This window comes from Myxocyprinus asiaticus, chromosome 37 (genome assembly GCF_019703515.2).
Source record: "Myxocyprinus asiaticus isolate MX2 ecotype Aquarium Trade chromosome 37, UBuf_Myxa_2, whole genome shotgun sequence".
NCBI lineage: Eukaryota > Metazoa > Chordata > Actinopteri > Cypriniformes > Catostomidae > Myxocyprinus > Myxocyprinus asiaticus.
This window is the reverse complement of record NC_059380.1, coordinates 42,167,510-42,183,235: the sequence shown is the minus strand read 5'-3', so window position 1 is coordinate 42,183,235 and position 15,726 is coordinate 42,167,510. Positions and strand designations below refer to the sequence as shown.

Below are 15,726 nucleotides of genomic sequence, written 5' to 3'. Positions count from 1 at the left end.
TTGAGCAGAAGTTTCCATTTCATTTGTGTGTGTTGTAATGAGTGCTGATCCAGCGCTAGAATGAGTTATTTTGAATGTCTCGATAAGTGCTCGTTGCTGCACACATCTCTTGTGCACACAGATCAGGGTCAGATGTGTAGGAGCCTCGGGGCAAAAATGCCACCAAAAATGCCCCCCAAATTCAAAATGTGGGGGCAAAAAAATGCCCTTGTAATGAATGCTCGTTTTTTATTTGTAACATCTGACTGTTCTGAATATTGTTTTAGAGTTATATCCATGTTATACATACTGTGGCATAAAATATGAAGTGATGTTGATTTAATTCTTAGAGCAAGAGGTGTTTCATTTTTTTAAACACTTGACATATATGGATGAGACAGAGTTTATATTTTAAATGGTTAGAAAAATTACCCCATAATATTGCCCCATAATAGAAATTCACTTCTAAAACTGACTCTTCCCTTGCAGCTCGCGCTCATTTCCAGTGAAATCACAAAGGAAAATGCATTATGAATAACCAATATGTATTATCCATATCAGCAATTCAATTTTGACCAGTTAAAATGCTAATACTTGAGATCAGCAATGGGATCACAACTGGTGAAAGTGCTCATTTCTGAGTAACTAGGTTTGCACTAGTAAAAACTTTCATTGTTAAGCTTCATTTAATGAACCAAATATCTTTCAACTGTGTTTGATATAATGGCAAGTGATTTTCTAGTATCAAATGATCAATTTAGCATGATTACTCAAGGATAAGGTGTTGGAGTGATGGCTGCTGTCTAGATTTGATCAAAAATGACTTTTATCAAATAGTGATGGTGCTGTTTTTTTACATCAGTAATGTCCTGACTATACTTTGTGATCAGTTGAATGCCACTTGCGATTGTAACGAGTAAGAAAGTCTTTTAATTACTCTTCCATTTATTAATATCTGAAATCCATTTCCAGATATCAAATTGAGTTGTAAAACATTATATTAGGGTAGAAAAGAATCCAGAATGACTTGCACCTGAGGTGAAAATATCACCACCAGACCAATTATTCATACTTACAAAGATCGTGCTGAGTATTTATCCACTGATTAACAAAATCTCACAAACGACAGTGGCAGATTTGGGGACAAGCAAAAAATCATTTTCTTAGAGTATTTTTGTCTTGTTTTCCAGTAAAAATATCTAAACATTCTTAAAACAAGACACATTTACTTGACAAGTAAAGTAGCATAAGATATTTTATTTTGATTTGAGAAAAATCTAATTATGCTGAAAACAAGAAAAAACTAATTGCCAATGGGGTCAGAAAAATACACTTAATTAAAGAAAAACAAGATTGAGTCCTATAAATGGTCAGCAAGAATGACTATTTATTAAAACAATACAAAATAATATGAAATTATCATTGCATAACCTAATTAATATTCATGGGTATTGGCATTTGTGTCGGTCAGACTTTATTTTGTGATAATAACAAACTGACTGCACATTACTCATCACCTGTTATATGATATCTAGTTTACTTGCTATTAAGTGTCTCAGAACTTGGAATATCACTCACAGATTTGATGTGATGTTTGTCAAGTCCAGTGCTCATTATGTCAGTCCTGTGTACAAGCCCTTGAACATTTCACAAACAACGACTCAGAAAGCATCACATCACAGCAGCGTTCACATGATCCCGTGAAGCTGCTGATCTTTACGAAACGCTCTTTTTGAAGTGAATGTGAGATGCGAGTGGTGAATTATTCTGATGGATGACGGCAGAGAGCCGAGCGCAAACACGCAACCATCCTTTTCATGTTAGCTGCTTAGCAACCGACAGTGCTGTGTATCACATTATATGTGCTCAGATTCCTTTCAATTACAATGAATAAAAGAGATTTATTACAGCAGTGACATGCATTACACCAGCAAGTACATGACATTACATGAACTACAGCAAAAGAAATGTTCATTTTGACCATACCTATGCAATTTAACCAGAAAAATATCATTTAAATTAGGGCTGCACCATATTTTGCATTGATCACAAATGTATATTTGTATATATGCATATAGCAAGGGCTTGCATCAAAACAACATTGTTATTTATTGTTTGAATTTCATGACAAAACTGAAATAAAGCAGAGATTAAAACTGTGTTTCTCCAAAAGATACTTCCGACTCAAATGATGGAGCGTGTCACATTTGTGCATGTACAGCTAATGGTAAAAATGTGATATTCTATCACGGTCTATATGCAATTTGGATCAAAAGTGAACTATGTGTGTGATTTCTGGGACAGAGTCAATAGACAGTCTTTTTTCCCACTACAGTAGATTTGGGTAGTGGAGGTTCCAATGTTCTGCGATGTTCTCCGATGTTCATCATAAGATAATCACATGCATATTGCATTATCAAACAACTTATCACATATCACATTTTTCTCTATATCATGCAGCCCTAAAATTCTACATTTTACATAAAGCAATGAGCTGATTAAAGGACTCATGTGCAGTTACTTTTTTTCACAGTTTTTATTATAATGTTTTTGGCCTTTTGACGAAAATGTCTTTTAGTCAATATTTCATCATGTGATATTCATTTTGAGCCAATTTTAATAAAATGGCATATAATTTTAGTATACAGAAATAACATATTTCAGTTGTCAATAATGTGCAAAATGACAAATATGTGTCAAACTGTAACAGGCCAAATTTTTTCTGTATGAATAACAACCCCAATTCCGAAAAAGTTGTGACAGTATGAAAAATGCTAATAAAAACAAAAGGAGCGATTTGTAAATTATATTCACCCTTTGCTATATTGAAAGCACCACAACTACACATTATATGATGTTTTACCTTGTGAATTTCATTGTTTTTTTAATGTACATTAATTTCAAATCAGATGATTGGAACACGCTCCACAAAAGTTGACACAGGGGCAATTTAAGACTAATAACAATTTGACGAGTTGAAATAACAAGGCAATGTGAAACAGGAGATGTTAAACAGTTGATGCAATCATGTCATAGTATATAAAATCAGTCTAGTCCTTCAAGAGCAAGGATCGTTCCAGACTTGTCAATTTACCAACAGATGCTTCAGCAAATAATCCAGCACTTTGAGAACAATGTTCCCCAAAGACAAACTGGAAGGATTTTGGGCATTTCACCCTCTACAGTGCACAATATAGTTAAAAGATTCCAGGAATCTGGTCAAATCTCGGTGCGTAAAGGACAAGACGAAAACCACTTCTGAATGTGTGTGATCTCTGATCCCTCAGACGTCACTATCTTAAAAAACATCATTCATCTGTAATGGATATCATGAACATGGGCTTGGGATTACTTTAGTAAACCTTTGTTAGTCAACACCACTCGCCGCTGCATCCACAGATGCAAGATAAGACTATACTATGTAAAGGAGAAGCCATACATCAACACTGTCCAGAACCGCCGCCGACTTCTCTGGGCTCGGTCTCATCTGAGATGGAAAGTAGAACAGTGGAACTGTGTTTTTTTGGTCTGATGAGTACACATTTCAAATAGTTTTTGAGAAACACAGCCATCCAGCATATACTGCCATCCAGCACTGTCTTTTCCAGGGATGTCCCTGCATTTTCATCAGGACAACTCCAAACCAAATACTGCCCGGATTACAAGTGCATGGCTGTGTGAGCAGACAGTGCGGGTGCTAGATTGGCCTGCCTGCAGTCCTGATCATCTCCAATTGAGAATGCGTGGTACATTATGAAATGCACAATACGGCAATGAAGACTGTACAATTGTGCTGAAGACCTGCATAATGGATGAATGGGGGAAAATTCCACTTTTTAAACTTAATCTTGTGTCTTCAGTGCCCAAATGCTTAATAAGTGTTATTAGAAGAAATGATGATGTTTCACAGTGGAAAACACTCGACTGTCCCAACTTTTTTTGGAGCGTATCTCAATCATCTGATTTGAAATTACTGTATATTTTCACACAAAAAATAAAATTCACAAGGTCAACATCACATAATGTGTAGTTGTGGTGCTTTCAATATAGTAAAGGGTGAATATAATGTACAGTTCACTCCTTTTTGTATTTATTAGCATTTTTCATACTGTCCCAACTTTTTCGGAATTGGGGTTGTACTTAAACATGTATGGCACATTTTAAAGATTTATCAACAGTATTTTCTACTTTTAGAAGTGACTCACGTTTAGTCAGTTTAAGATATTGTGTTTTCAAGTTACACATCACTAAAAGTTCATCTGTTTATTGTGTCTGTGCAGATGTAATATGACGTTTATGTTGTGGATATAGTGATTATTACACAGCACTCTGGAATACTGTATTCTGATTGGTCAATGGCGCCATCTAGTGGTCTGATATGTCTCAGTAACAACCGCACATCCACATATCAGACCGCTCATCTGGATTCTGTGAGTCATCTTTCCTGCTTCTCAGATCACTGTGCGAACTCTAAATAAGCTAATAAAATAATTTCAACTCAAATCAATGTTTCATGTGCATTGATTTATTAATTTGGCAAGTATTCGTGTAATAAGCTGGATAATGAGGAGTCACACGTTCATTGATTACAGAATAAACACCAACAGAACTCAAACCGGAGGTGGATTTCAGCTGTTCAGCAATTTATTTCTTCTCACATAATTACATCATTTTAGTGCAAATCTATACTTTATGTTCATGTATTTATTCATTTGTTTAGTAGTCGTGTAATAAGCGGGATAATGTACAGTCAGTCGGTTGTTATCACAAAATAAACCCCTTCAGGATGATACAAGAGTCTCCGCTTCACGTCGGGGTCCTGATAATCCTGTCGGGTTTATTTTGTGATAACAATCAAGTAACTGTACATTATCTCTAACTTAACGTCCCATTTATAGTATGTGTTTGAGTGAGGTAAGTCACCTGTTAGTAAAGTTCATTGTTCAAGTGTTCAGCGGGAAAATACACAAGATACTATGACTGGATTATTTACAGCAATTCTTACTACATTTTTCTATTAAAAACATTGTTAGCACATTGTTTATATCTTCAGTATTATTGTTTTTTTCTTGTCATGTTTTCATCAACTGTATGTTTTAATTAAAATTGTCTTTGTTATCATTGACAATTTCTTTCCCGTCAGTAATATTGCTGACAAGATTAAAACTGCTCATATAAACACTTTTTTCCCCAAAGCCACTTATGGGTTTTGTACCAAAAACATTCACAATGTTGTTTATCATGAGCATTTTCCACTCTCTCTCTGACTCTTACAGACTGTTATTTGCTGCTGTGCCTTTAAGACTTTTACATGTGAAATGAACAACAGTGTTTTCCTGCGTTCACACACAAGCTGCGGGTTCACTGTCAGATCAATAACATTTTAACTGCTGCATCCTTTAATAAACATCATATTGTGACATGTTCATAAAACAATCAGTGCCACTCAGACTGTTCACATCAGACTGAAATGATCTTGTTCAAAAGTTGCAGAAGTTTAAAACAAGTTGTTTTTACAGTTTACTTTTAATAAACTTTTTTTTTTAATGGGAAGAAAGTCTTGAGTTGTACAGTTCTGATGCTTTCAAAGAGCGTCAAAGGAAAATGTGATTCCTCATGACATGAACCCTTAAGTGTGTGAGTGTGTGTGAGTGTTTTCTCACCAGACGTTGAGTCGTTTACTGAAGACCTTGATGCTGTTGAGGTGTGTGATCGCTCGGTCCACCGCATACTCATCACCCATCTCCACCAGAGCTGTACCTGGAACACTCTTCATAAACTTCACCTGCACACACACACACACAAAATAACAGTATTTATTTCTGAGATGACAACTAAACGTCACTCACTAAATTAAATTACTGTAACCGTTTCACATCCTTTTCTTACAAAATAGAATGTAGTGTATACTGCAGTGTGTAGTAAGCAGTATGCTAGTGTTCACTTCAGAGTGTTTCACCTTCTCGATGTTGCCATAGAGACAGAAGAGGTTGAAGATGCGAGTGCAGTTCATCTTGGCGGTGTGGAGGCCGCTCACCATGGCAACAGAGCTGGAGGCGTGGCTCATGTATGATGATGTCTGAGGCAGCGGATATGCCACCACCTCGGGCACGTCATGTGAGCTGCGCTTGAAACGGGTGTTACTGGGCAGAGGCAGCAGGGGGCAGTGAGACCCTACACACACACACACACACACACACACACACACACACAGAGAGACAGTAGTTAGCTACATTATCAATTGAGCACAAGTCTGTTATTACTAAAGTATGTCATGCCACTAAAACAATCTGAATCTGAGATGGAGGGAAATACGCTGTTTTCACACAGTGTGCTGCACAGATGCTCAGGACGTCAGGATTTTTCTTTTGTTATTTTAGCATTTTCATTACAAATTGTATTCTGAGTACAAAAAATGTGAAAAAGAAATGAAGTGAGATTTGAGATTTGTGTTTGATATATGACTTGATGGGAATCTGTACAAAGAGTTCACATGACACTAATTTACTCACATTCACAGTAATTGGTGCACAATTTCCTCATTGTAAATAATAAATTTTTTAGTTTTCCAATAAAATGTATTTCCAGTTAAGGTTCATTTGTTAACATTATTTAATGCATTAGATATCATGAACTAACAATGAACAATATATATTAAACAGCATTGATTCATTTAGGTTAATTGACAAAAACCCAATTGTTCATTGCCAGTTCACGTTAGTTCACACTGCGTTAAAATAATGTTAACGTGTACAAATGTTAATTAAAAAAAAATGTATTTGTAAATGTTTAAAATCAACATTAACCAAGTTTAACAAAAGCAGTAAAAGTATTATTCATGTTATCTAATGTAGTTAACAAATGTTATTTTTTTACTTATTTTACTTTCCTTATTGTAAATTGATTGAATATTGTACATTTTTATTATATTTTTTTATTATTATTACTAGCAATATATTTTAATTTGAATATTATTTGTTACTGTTTTTATGTTTTATTTACCATTTAATTTACTGTTTTATTTAGATTTTTCTTGTCAGCTTTTGTTGTGTGTATTGTTGCTTTGGCAACACTGTATGTAAACACAATCATGCCAGTAAAGTACTTCAAATGTAATTAAATTCAGAAAGAGTATATTCTTGTCTGATGCTCCTGTAGTTTGGGTTAATCACACACACACACACACACACAGTTTGACACTGACCATAGGTGCTGTCGCTGTATGAGGATGGGTGTTCACCCAGTATGGCCTGACGCTGTCGTCCTTTACCACGCTCTACACAAACACACACACACACAGAGAGAGAGAGAGAGAGAGTGTATAAATACACACTTACACTTGTAAAAACATTCAATATATGCACTAACAGACACACATGATAAAGGTGGGATCTCATGAAAACATCTCAGAATAAGAAATTATATTTTGCTATGACCACTGAGATTATTTTTCATTGTGAATGAAATGAGCGCATTTCTCCCCATACACTCAATTAGGATTCACTGATTACTATCATACAATTATTTGTCATTTAAATCAGCACAAATTAAGGCGGTACTTTAAAATGTAAATAATGGCTAATTATTTTTATATAAAACATATATTTTTATTATTTTCATATCTATAATGAGAATGAGATGTTTTAGCATTACAGTAATAATGTGGGGGGGAATAATGTGCAATACAACACATCTTAAAATATAGGCTAAGTCTTCTTAATGCAAAATATAATTTCTTTTGATTGAGGGATATGCAAATGCTCACAGACGCTCCAGTACAACGTCACATTTCAAAACTACACTAAACAATAGTGAAATATCCTTTAAATATCACAGAAACTGTTCAATAACCACTAAGAGAGAGAAACAAATGTTATTGTTGCTCTTTCATAGCTCAGGAGACTTCATGAACTAAAAGTCCACATGAAAAATAACATCAGACATACAGTCAGTGTCGAGCTGTAAATGAATGTTCAGATCATTTGCTCTTGGCAGAATCTGATGAGAAATGTTCATACTGAGATCTCGGACTTTGGCACATCTGAGCACAGTCTGAGACGTTGTTCGCCTCTCTTCTGAAGAGAGAAAAGGGTTAGGACACAAGTCTCCATTCACTCTCTTTTTAATCTCATTGCTGAGATATTAAAGAGATCTCAGTTGTGGGGGTTGAGACAGACGATGTTGTTGATAATGAAGTCGGGGTGAAATGGAGTCCTCTTTAGTTGAAGCAGAAAAACAGATAATCAAACATGAAGAAAGAAGTTCTGATTCTCAGATATGTGCACACAATCAGACGTTTGATCATCTGTTCATATATGATGTCATCTGTTTTTATGCATCTGCGTCAGTTGCACTTCAAGTGTTTTGTGGATTGTAATGGACGGTGACGCAGAGGAACATGAAGAACACTGTTCTGAGCTGCTGTGTCACGTCTTCAGAGGAGAAACACACACATCTCTCTTTGTTCCTCAGCAGGCCTGCAGGGAACTCGAGTGCAGTGATGCTAATGGCTACAACATGAGCAGTTAACAGCGGGAAGTGACAGCAGAAGAACTGATGGGATTTCTGCTCTGTCACCTTCAACACACTTCAGTACAACACTCGAGATACAGCCTTTACTGACTGTTTTAATAGCAGATTGAGTATTGGGTACATCATATTTTAAGGATATAATCATTTTGTAAATACATAAAACGACGAAAAGGAACATTCCAGATTATTTACAACTTAAGCTCTTTTAGGAGCCTCTGTGGCATGCTGCTGATTACCACAAGTGTAGATATCCTGTGTTGTGTTAGTTCCTCAAAATAGTAGTGCACAACAAACTGCACAACGATGACTAAAACATTACAGCTTCACTTTCTGTTATAGCATAATTTCCTGTAGAGCAGCTTTGCAACACTTGACACATTACTAATTACATCTAAAACAATTTACTCAATCACTGAATACTTCATCACATAACTAATTACTTTCAAGATACTTTCCATGACACTTGGAAAATAACGTCTATATTTCCTTCTTGTTCATGTCGCTCACGAGTCACACACTCAGCATCACTAAAGGTCAATTCACACTGCCTCCACAACATGAAAAACACTGATTCTTTATTCCTTTAAAGCCGTCAAATCACAGAAAATGCAAATGCTGAACAAAATACAGATCTACATTCATTTAAATGTTAACATTTCCCACATTTTATGAACATATACTCATGTATAAAATATTTTTGCCACTGGATTGCTGTCCTCTGATGTCTAATGTCACACTGAATACATGCTAAATATATTGAATCAATCACGCATATATATAAATATATTAAGCATGTTTGGCTTCATCCGCAACCCCTTCCTTGTCATTCATCTTCTTCAAAGGTGAACAACGACACGCGACACGCACGTTTGGATCAGTGTGAACATGACAGTTGTGTTTCTCAACATTATAAATACAACAGCAATTTAAGAATGTATGAAGTGTTGGCATCTGTTGGGGAAGTGAGAACTGGCCTTAAGAATGACTCATTAGAGGCTGTACACCAAAAACTTTATTTATGCTTTGAATTCTACATAAATAATACTATTTTAGAAATGTATAACACAAGTAATGTACTCACAAGGTAATTAACTCAACTGAAAGTCAGTAACTGTAATCTGACAACTGAAAAATGTGAATTTAAAATGTAAAACATGTATTAAAAAAAGTTATTTGATTACAGTAACTAATTACTTGCTATTCAGATTACAACACTGTACCTCAAATGTGAATTCTGAAAACTTGTGTGCTTTTAAATCATAAGTTGCTCAATGAAGACTACAATAGTGTTGGGAATTGCAATTTATTTTAGTTTCAGTATCCTCGTGAGACTCTGCATCCACATGCGTGGACATTATGTTTTGGCTTCACTTAAGGCTATTTTAATCCCAACTGATCTCAGTTCAGGAGGCTTTAGGCTGTTATTAAAGGGTTAACCTTTCATGTGACAAAACAACATGGTGCCAACATCAGCCGAGTTTGTCTTTTGGAGAAACAGCAACAAAACTACATCTGGTAAGAAACCAGCTTATGTTTTCACATTAAAACCTGTTTGAATCAAAAGTTTGAGTCGCTAGTTTAATCTGATATGCCATTTTAAAAACTGCATCAATTTATCAAGAAACGGCACACTGTTAAACACAATAGGACTAACTTTCCATAAAAACCCAATATTCACTGTACATTATCACATTGAGATTAAATGTATTCATGCAAAAGCTGAATAAATGTGTCTTTCAGAGGCTTTATATGGAGTTAGGATGAAAATAAGGTGCATTTATAGCTGTTCTGAGATCAGTGCAGACAGACAGCACACTGGAGGTTAAGTCATTCACTAAATAGGGAGCAAGGGAGCATCCTATAGCTCTCTATGCAGTTAAGTGCATTCACTCCTAAAATCTGATCAAAAGTTCAGTTTCAGGCTGCAGATGATGTTTGGATCACTCAACATGTTTGACAGACATGAGACAATGATAATCAGTACATAGATTCAGAATTTATAATGTATCATTTTATTTTAACATGATTGACAGTGATTGGATGATGCTGGACATTACTTTGAATCTGAATTAATTATGATAATTTCTGATGTAATGTCTGTAACGTCTCAAAAACATGAATAACCAACACTCCTGGAAACATCATAAACTATTTGATTAAATAAAAAACTGACTTTCAACAGCTTGGTCTTATTTCAAATTTTACAACTTACAAAATTATTTTCTCTTCAAAACATTCTTTTGCATGTTTATTAGGTGTTACTAGTTACAAATCAATAAGGGAAATGAAAAATGCACACAGCAGTCACGCTCAGGTCTCTTGTTCTTGTGTTTTTTTTCACCCAAATTGGAATGCCCAATTCCCAATGCACTCTAAGTCCTTGTGGTGGCGTAGTGACTCGCCTCAATCCGGGTGGAGGAGGATGAATCTCAGTTGCCTCCGCGTCTGAGACCATCAACCCGTGCATCTTATCATGTGGCTTGTTGAGCGCGTTACCGTGGAGAAATAGCGCGTGTGGAGCCTTCACGCCATCCACCGCGGCATCCGCGCTCAACTCACCACGCGCCCCACTAACAACGGACCACATTATAGCGACCACAAGGAGGTTACCCCATGTGATTCTACCCTCCCTAGCAACCGGGCCAATTTGGTTGCTTAGGAGACCTGGCTGGAATCACTCAGCACGCCCTGGGATTCAAACTAGCGAACTCCAGGGGTGGTAGTGTTCTTGTGCTTGACATATGCGTTCTTGCATGTTCACACAAGAACTATGTATCACACGTGTGTCAGTTATGCTGCCTTTATGTCCTTTTTTGAGCTTGAAAGTTTGGACCCCATTGACTTGCACTGTACGGACAAAAACACCTCATATCTCCATCAAAATATCTTCGTTTGAGTCCAGCAGAAGACAGAAAGTCATACGAGTTTGAGATGGCATGAGGGTGAGTAAATGATGGGAGAATGATCGTTTATGGGTGAACTATTTGTTTAAGAGAAATACCTATGACAGACTGCTACTTAAAGAAGTGAAATGTGTCATTTTTGCAATGTGATGTTTTTAAAACAGTCATCTGTTTGTTTCAGCGGTCCGACGTGTCAACTTCTGACTCGACCAATGACATGCGTTTGGGGTGGGACTATCTGTGTGTTCAACCAATGTAAGATGTGACTGTTCGGGAAACATTTACAATTCCATTTGATGTCACAGAAATTGCACACTTCACCTTTAAACAAACTATAAACTCCATCAAGTCTCCTGAGTTATAAAAGAGCAATGTCTGAACATTAGCATCTTCCTCAGAGAGGACATGTACACACACACACGCACACACAGTAGGGTAAAGTAAGGGTTGTGTTACCTCGTCGCAGCAGGAATGGTTTGGTGTAGTCCCAGCTGTCGTTGTCGTTTCGGATGACGTTGAGTCGTGAAGGCTAGAATGAGAGAGCACAACGCCACTGCATGTGTGTTAGCTCCAGCGCTGTGTGTGTGAGTTTGAGTGTGTGTGTGTGTGTGTGAACGCTGCACATTTACCCGAGCGTATTCAATTTTCAGAGTGCAGCAGCCGGCGTAGATATCGGCGCCGTTCAGAGCGGCTTTGGCCTTCTGTGCGTTCTGAATGGATTCAAACGTGCTGCAGGTCAAGGAGAAATCTCACTGCTGACACACTTTAAAAACACACTTTATCCGTGTCTGCGCTTTTAGAAATGAAAGGTCAGCTAAATGAATATTGAAATATAACTTGAAAAACAGCACAATAAGACAAAAAAAACTGTGTTTTCAATTCATAGTCAGTGAATGACACATTAAAGCTGATGTGATAGCTTTGATGTTAAAACACTTTCTCGTACAGGTACACAACAGTAATCCATTGATATTTTGACTTCATAAAGAGTGTAAACGCTGTGACGCTGTTCAAACATTGATGTTCAAAACACATGAACAAACAGAGAATCACAAGGCTGACAGATGTCTCTGTGAATAACGTCCTGTTGTCAACGTCACACGTTGTCACTGTGTGTTGCCTGGATACAGACATATTTAATGTGCTGTGACGAGGGGGAGGGCGGGGCCAGGCCATGAGTACGCACGCCTGGCCCGCAATCGGGCTTATCAGCCGAAGAGAGGGATAAAGACAGCCGGATGCGGCATTTCAGAATCAGAATCATATGAAATCTTTGAGTTTAGATATTTAATTGCTATAAAAAACTTAATTCTGCTCCGCTGGGTCTCTGAGAGAGTCAATTGGCAAAGCCCATTTGCATTTCACCACATCAGACTCCTAATAAGTGTTCATTTAGGATCCTGTTTATCTGTGTATTTAAAGGTGTGCTTGAGTCTCAGTGTACAGCAACACACACACACACACACACACACACACACACACACACACACACACACACACACACACTCATACACACACACTCACACACACACACACACACACACACACACTCATACACACACACACACACACATACACGCACACTCACACACACACACTCACACACATACACACACACACACACACACTCATACACACACACTCACACACACACACACACACACACACACACTCATACACACACACTCACACACACACACACACACACACACACACACTCATACACACACACACACACTCATACACGCACACTCATACACACACACTCACACACATACACACACACACACACACACTCATACACACACACACACTCACACACATACACACACATTCATACACACACACACACGCTCATACACACACACACTCACACACACACACACAAAAACTTTGAGGTTGCTTGGCAAAGCCTTGTCTGAAAGTTTAAGATAGATAAATAGACAGACAGACAGACAGACAGACAGACAGATAGATAGACAGACAGACAGACAGACAGACAGACAGACAGACAGATAGATAGAGAGACAGATAGAAAGATAGATAGATAGATAGAGAGAGACAGATAGAAAGATAGATAGATAAGATAGAGAGAGACAGATAGATAGATAGAGACAGATAGAAAGATAGATAGATAGATAGATAGAGAGAGAGAGACAGATAGAAAGATAGATAGATAGATAGAGACAGATAGATAGATAGACAGACAGACAGACAGACAGACAGACAGATAGATAGATAGACAGACAGACAGAGACAGATAGATAGATAGATAGATAGATAGATAGATAGATAGACAGGCAGATAGACAGAGACAGACAGACAGACAGACAGACAGACAGACAGATAGACAGAGAGACAGATAGATAGATAGATAGATAGACAGACAGACAGACAGATAGAAAAAAGACTGATGATATATAGGCAGACAGACAGAGAGATAGACAGACAGACAGACAGGTGATTGCTAGAGTGTCCTGAGTGGTTGCTAGTGTGTTCTGGGTGGTTACTAGGGCATTCTGGGTGGTTGCTAGGGCGTCACTAAGTGTTTGCTTGCCGGTTGCTAGGGTGTTCTTGGTGGTTGCTAAGGCGGTGCTAGGTGATTTCAAGGGTGTTCTAGGTGGTTGCAACGGCATTGCCAGGCGGTTGCTAGAGTGTTCTGGGTGGTCACTAGGGTACTGCTAGGTGGTTGCTAGGGTATTCTGGGTGGTTGGTAGAGCATTGCTATGTAGTTGCTAAGGTGTTATATCTGGTTGCTAGGGAGTGGCTAGGCAGGTGCTAGGGTGTTGCAAATACATGTCACACAGGAAGGATATTCCACCATGGCTTGGATCCCGTTCCTCTTGAAGATGACGATCCGCAGCACGCTTCCGATTGGATTACAGACTGTGTACAAAACATCCTGCAGAAGATGAAGAGAGTTTGAGACGGAACCATGTACAGTTGATCTGCTGACATAAAGATCCTGAGGGCTGTATTTTAAAGAGGCTGTGATAAGCTAAAAGGAGTTCAACTTTGAAAAACGTGTCTCAAGAGCCCTGTGATTTGCAGTTTTGGAATGCAACATATCCTGTGTGAACAGCCCCTCAGGCAGCATAATTTTCTGTGTACTGTTTGGAAACAATGGTGCCTTAAAAAGCTGTCTTTTGGAAGGTTTGGAACAACATAAGAGTGAGTAAATGATGACAGAACTTCCTTCCAGACTCTACTGTGACATCAGAGTGTGTTTTCTATTTATATGAAGTGGGTTATAGCTATTGTATAGTGATGTTATGGGTCTGGTTGCCATGGTGATTAAATACAGTAGCTCTTGGTTACCGTGGTGATGGGATAGAGTGGGTTCTGGATGGAGAGCAGCAGCACTTTGTTCCCGCTGTTGGGGTCATCTGCGTTGGTGGGCCGCGTGATGCGTTTGCTGGTGGAGTAGTTGAAGTACGCCTGCTGACCGGCAATGTAGACGGCCTCCTGAGAGCCGCACGCCACACAGCGATCAGCACTCTGAACGTCCTTGAACTCCACCAGTGCCTGACGCTTGAACGGCATCATCATCACATAACTGCAACAGAGACAGAGAGAGAAGTTACACCACACATCACGCTGCTTTACACAATTTGTTTGGAAACACCAGCAGTATTTGGGAAGTTGTTTTGAAACAGGAGTTTGTCAAACCACAAAATGTTCAAAATTTTCAGTTCAACTGCAGTCAAGAGACACTATTGAAGTAGTTACTTACACCACAACTTCTGGGTGACTCATGAAACCTGTCAAGAAAATGTCCTGGTCCTATTTTACTCAAAAAATCAAAGGAAACAAAAAAGAAATTATAATCCAGGATATAAGATTTTTTTTTTTCACTGGAACATTATTATCAATACAGTTAAATAAGGGATAATGTACAGTCAGCCGGTTATCACAAAATAAACCCGACAGGATTATCAGGATCCCGATGTGAAGCGGAGACTCTTGTATCATCCTGAAGGGTTTATTTTGTGATAACAACCGACTGACTGTCCATTATCCCGCTTATTATACGACTACTAACCAAATAAATAAATACATATAAAATATTGATTTGTGTTGAAATTATTTTATTAACTTAGTTAGAGATCGCACAGTGATCCGAGAAGCAGGAAAGATGACTCGCAGAATCTGGATGAGCGGTCTGATACGTGGATTTGCGGTTGTTACTGAGAAATAACAGAACATTAGATGGTGCCATTGACCAATCAGAATCCAGTATTCCAGAGAGACGTGTAATAAGCACATTTTACTACCCAATTCTCATTACCGCGACACGAAAATAGATTGTTAC

At 37.9% G+C, this 15,726-nt stretch overlaps 1 protein-coding gene across 2 annotated transcripts in view; it reads right to left on the bottom strand.

Moving 5' to 3' along the window:
- LOC127427812 (heterogeneous nuclear ribonucleoprotein L-like) overlaps nt 1-15,726 on the bottom strand; it is a 63,625-nt gene that overhangs the window by 16,937 nt on the left and 30,962 nt on the right. The window contains exons 1-8 of one of the 2 annotated variants that reach the window (XM_051675617.1): nt 15,148-15,197; nt 14,733-14,970; nt 14,231-14,316; nt 12,044-12,140; nt 11,871-11,943; nt 7,184-7,255; nt 5,939-6,153; nt 5,643-5,764 (exon numbers count right to left, since the gene is read on the bottom strand). In XM_051675617.1, the coding sequence (XP_051531577.1) occupies nt 5,643-5,764; nt 5,939-6,153; nt 7,184-7,255; nt 11,871-11,943; nt 12,044-12,140; nt 14,231-14,316; nt 14,733-14,970; nt 15,148-15,170 (926 nt within the window). In that variant the 5' untranslated portion in view covers nt 15,171-15,197. Of the gene's footprint in view, nt 1-5,642; nt 5,765-5,938; nt 6,154-7,183; nt 7,256-11,870; nt 11,944-12,043; nt 12,141-14,230; nt 14,317-14,732; nt 14,971-15,147; nt 15,198-15,726 lie in introns of those variants that run through there. The other variant, XM_051675616.1, reaches the window with a different exon arrangement.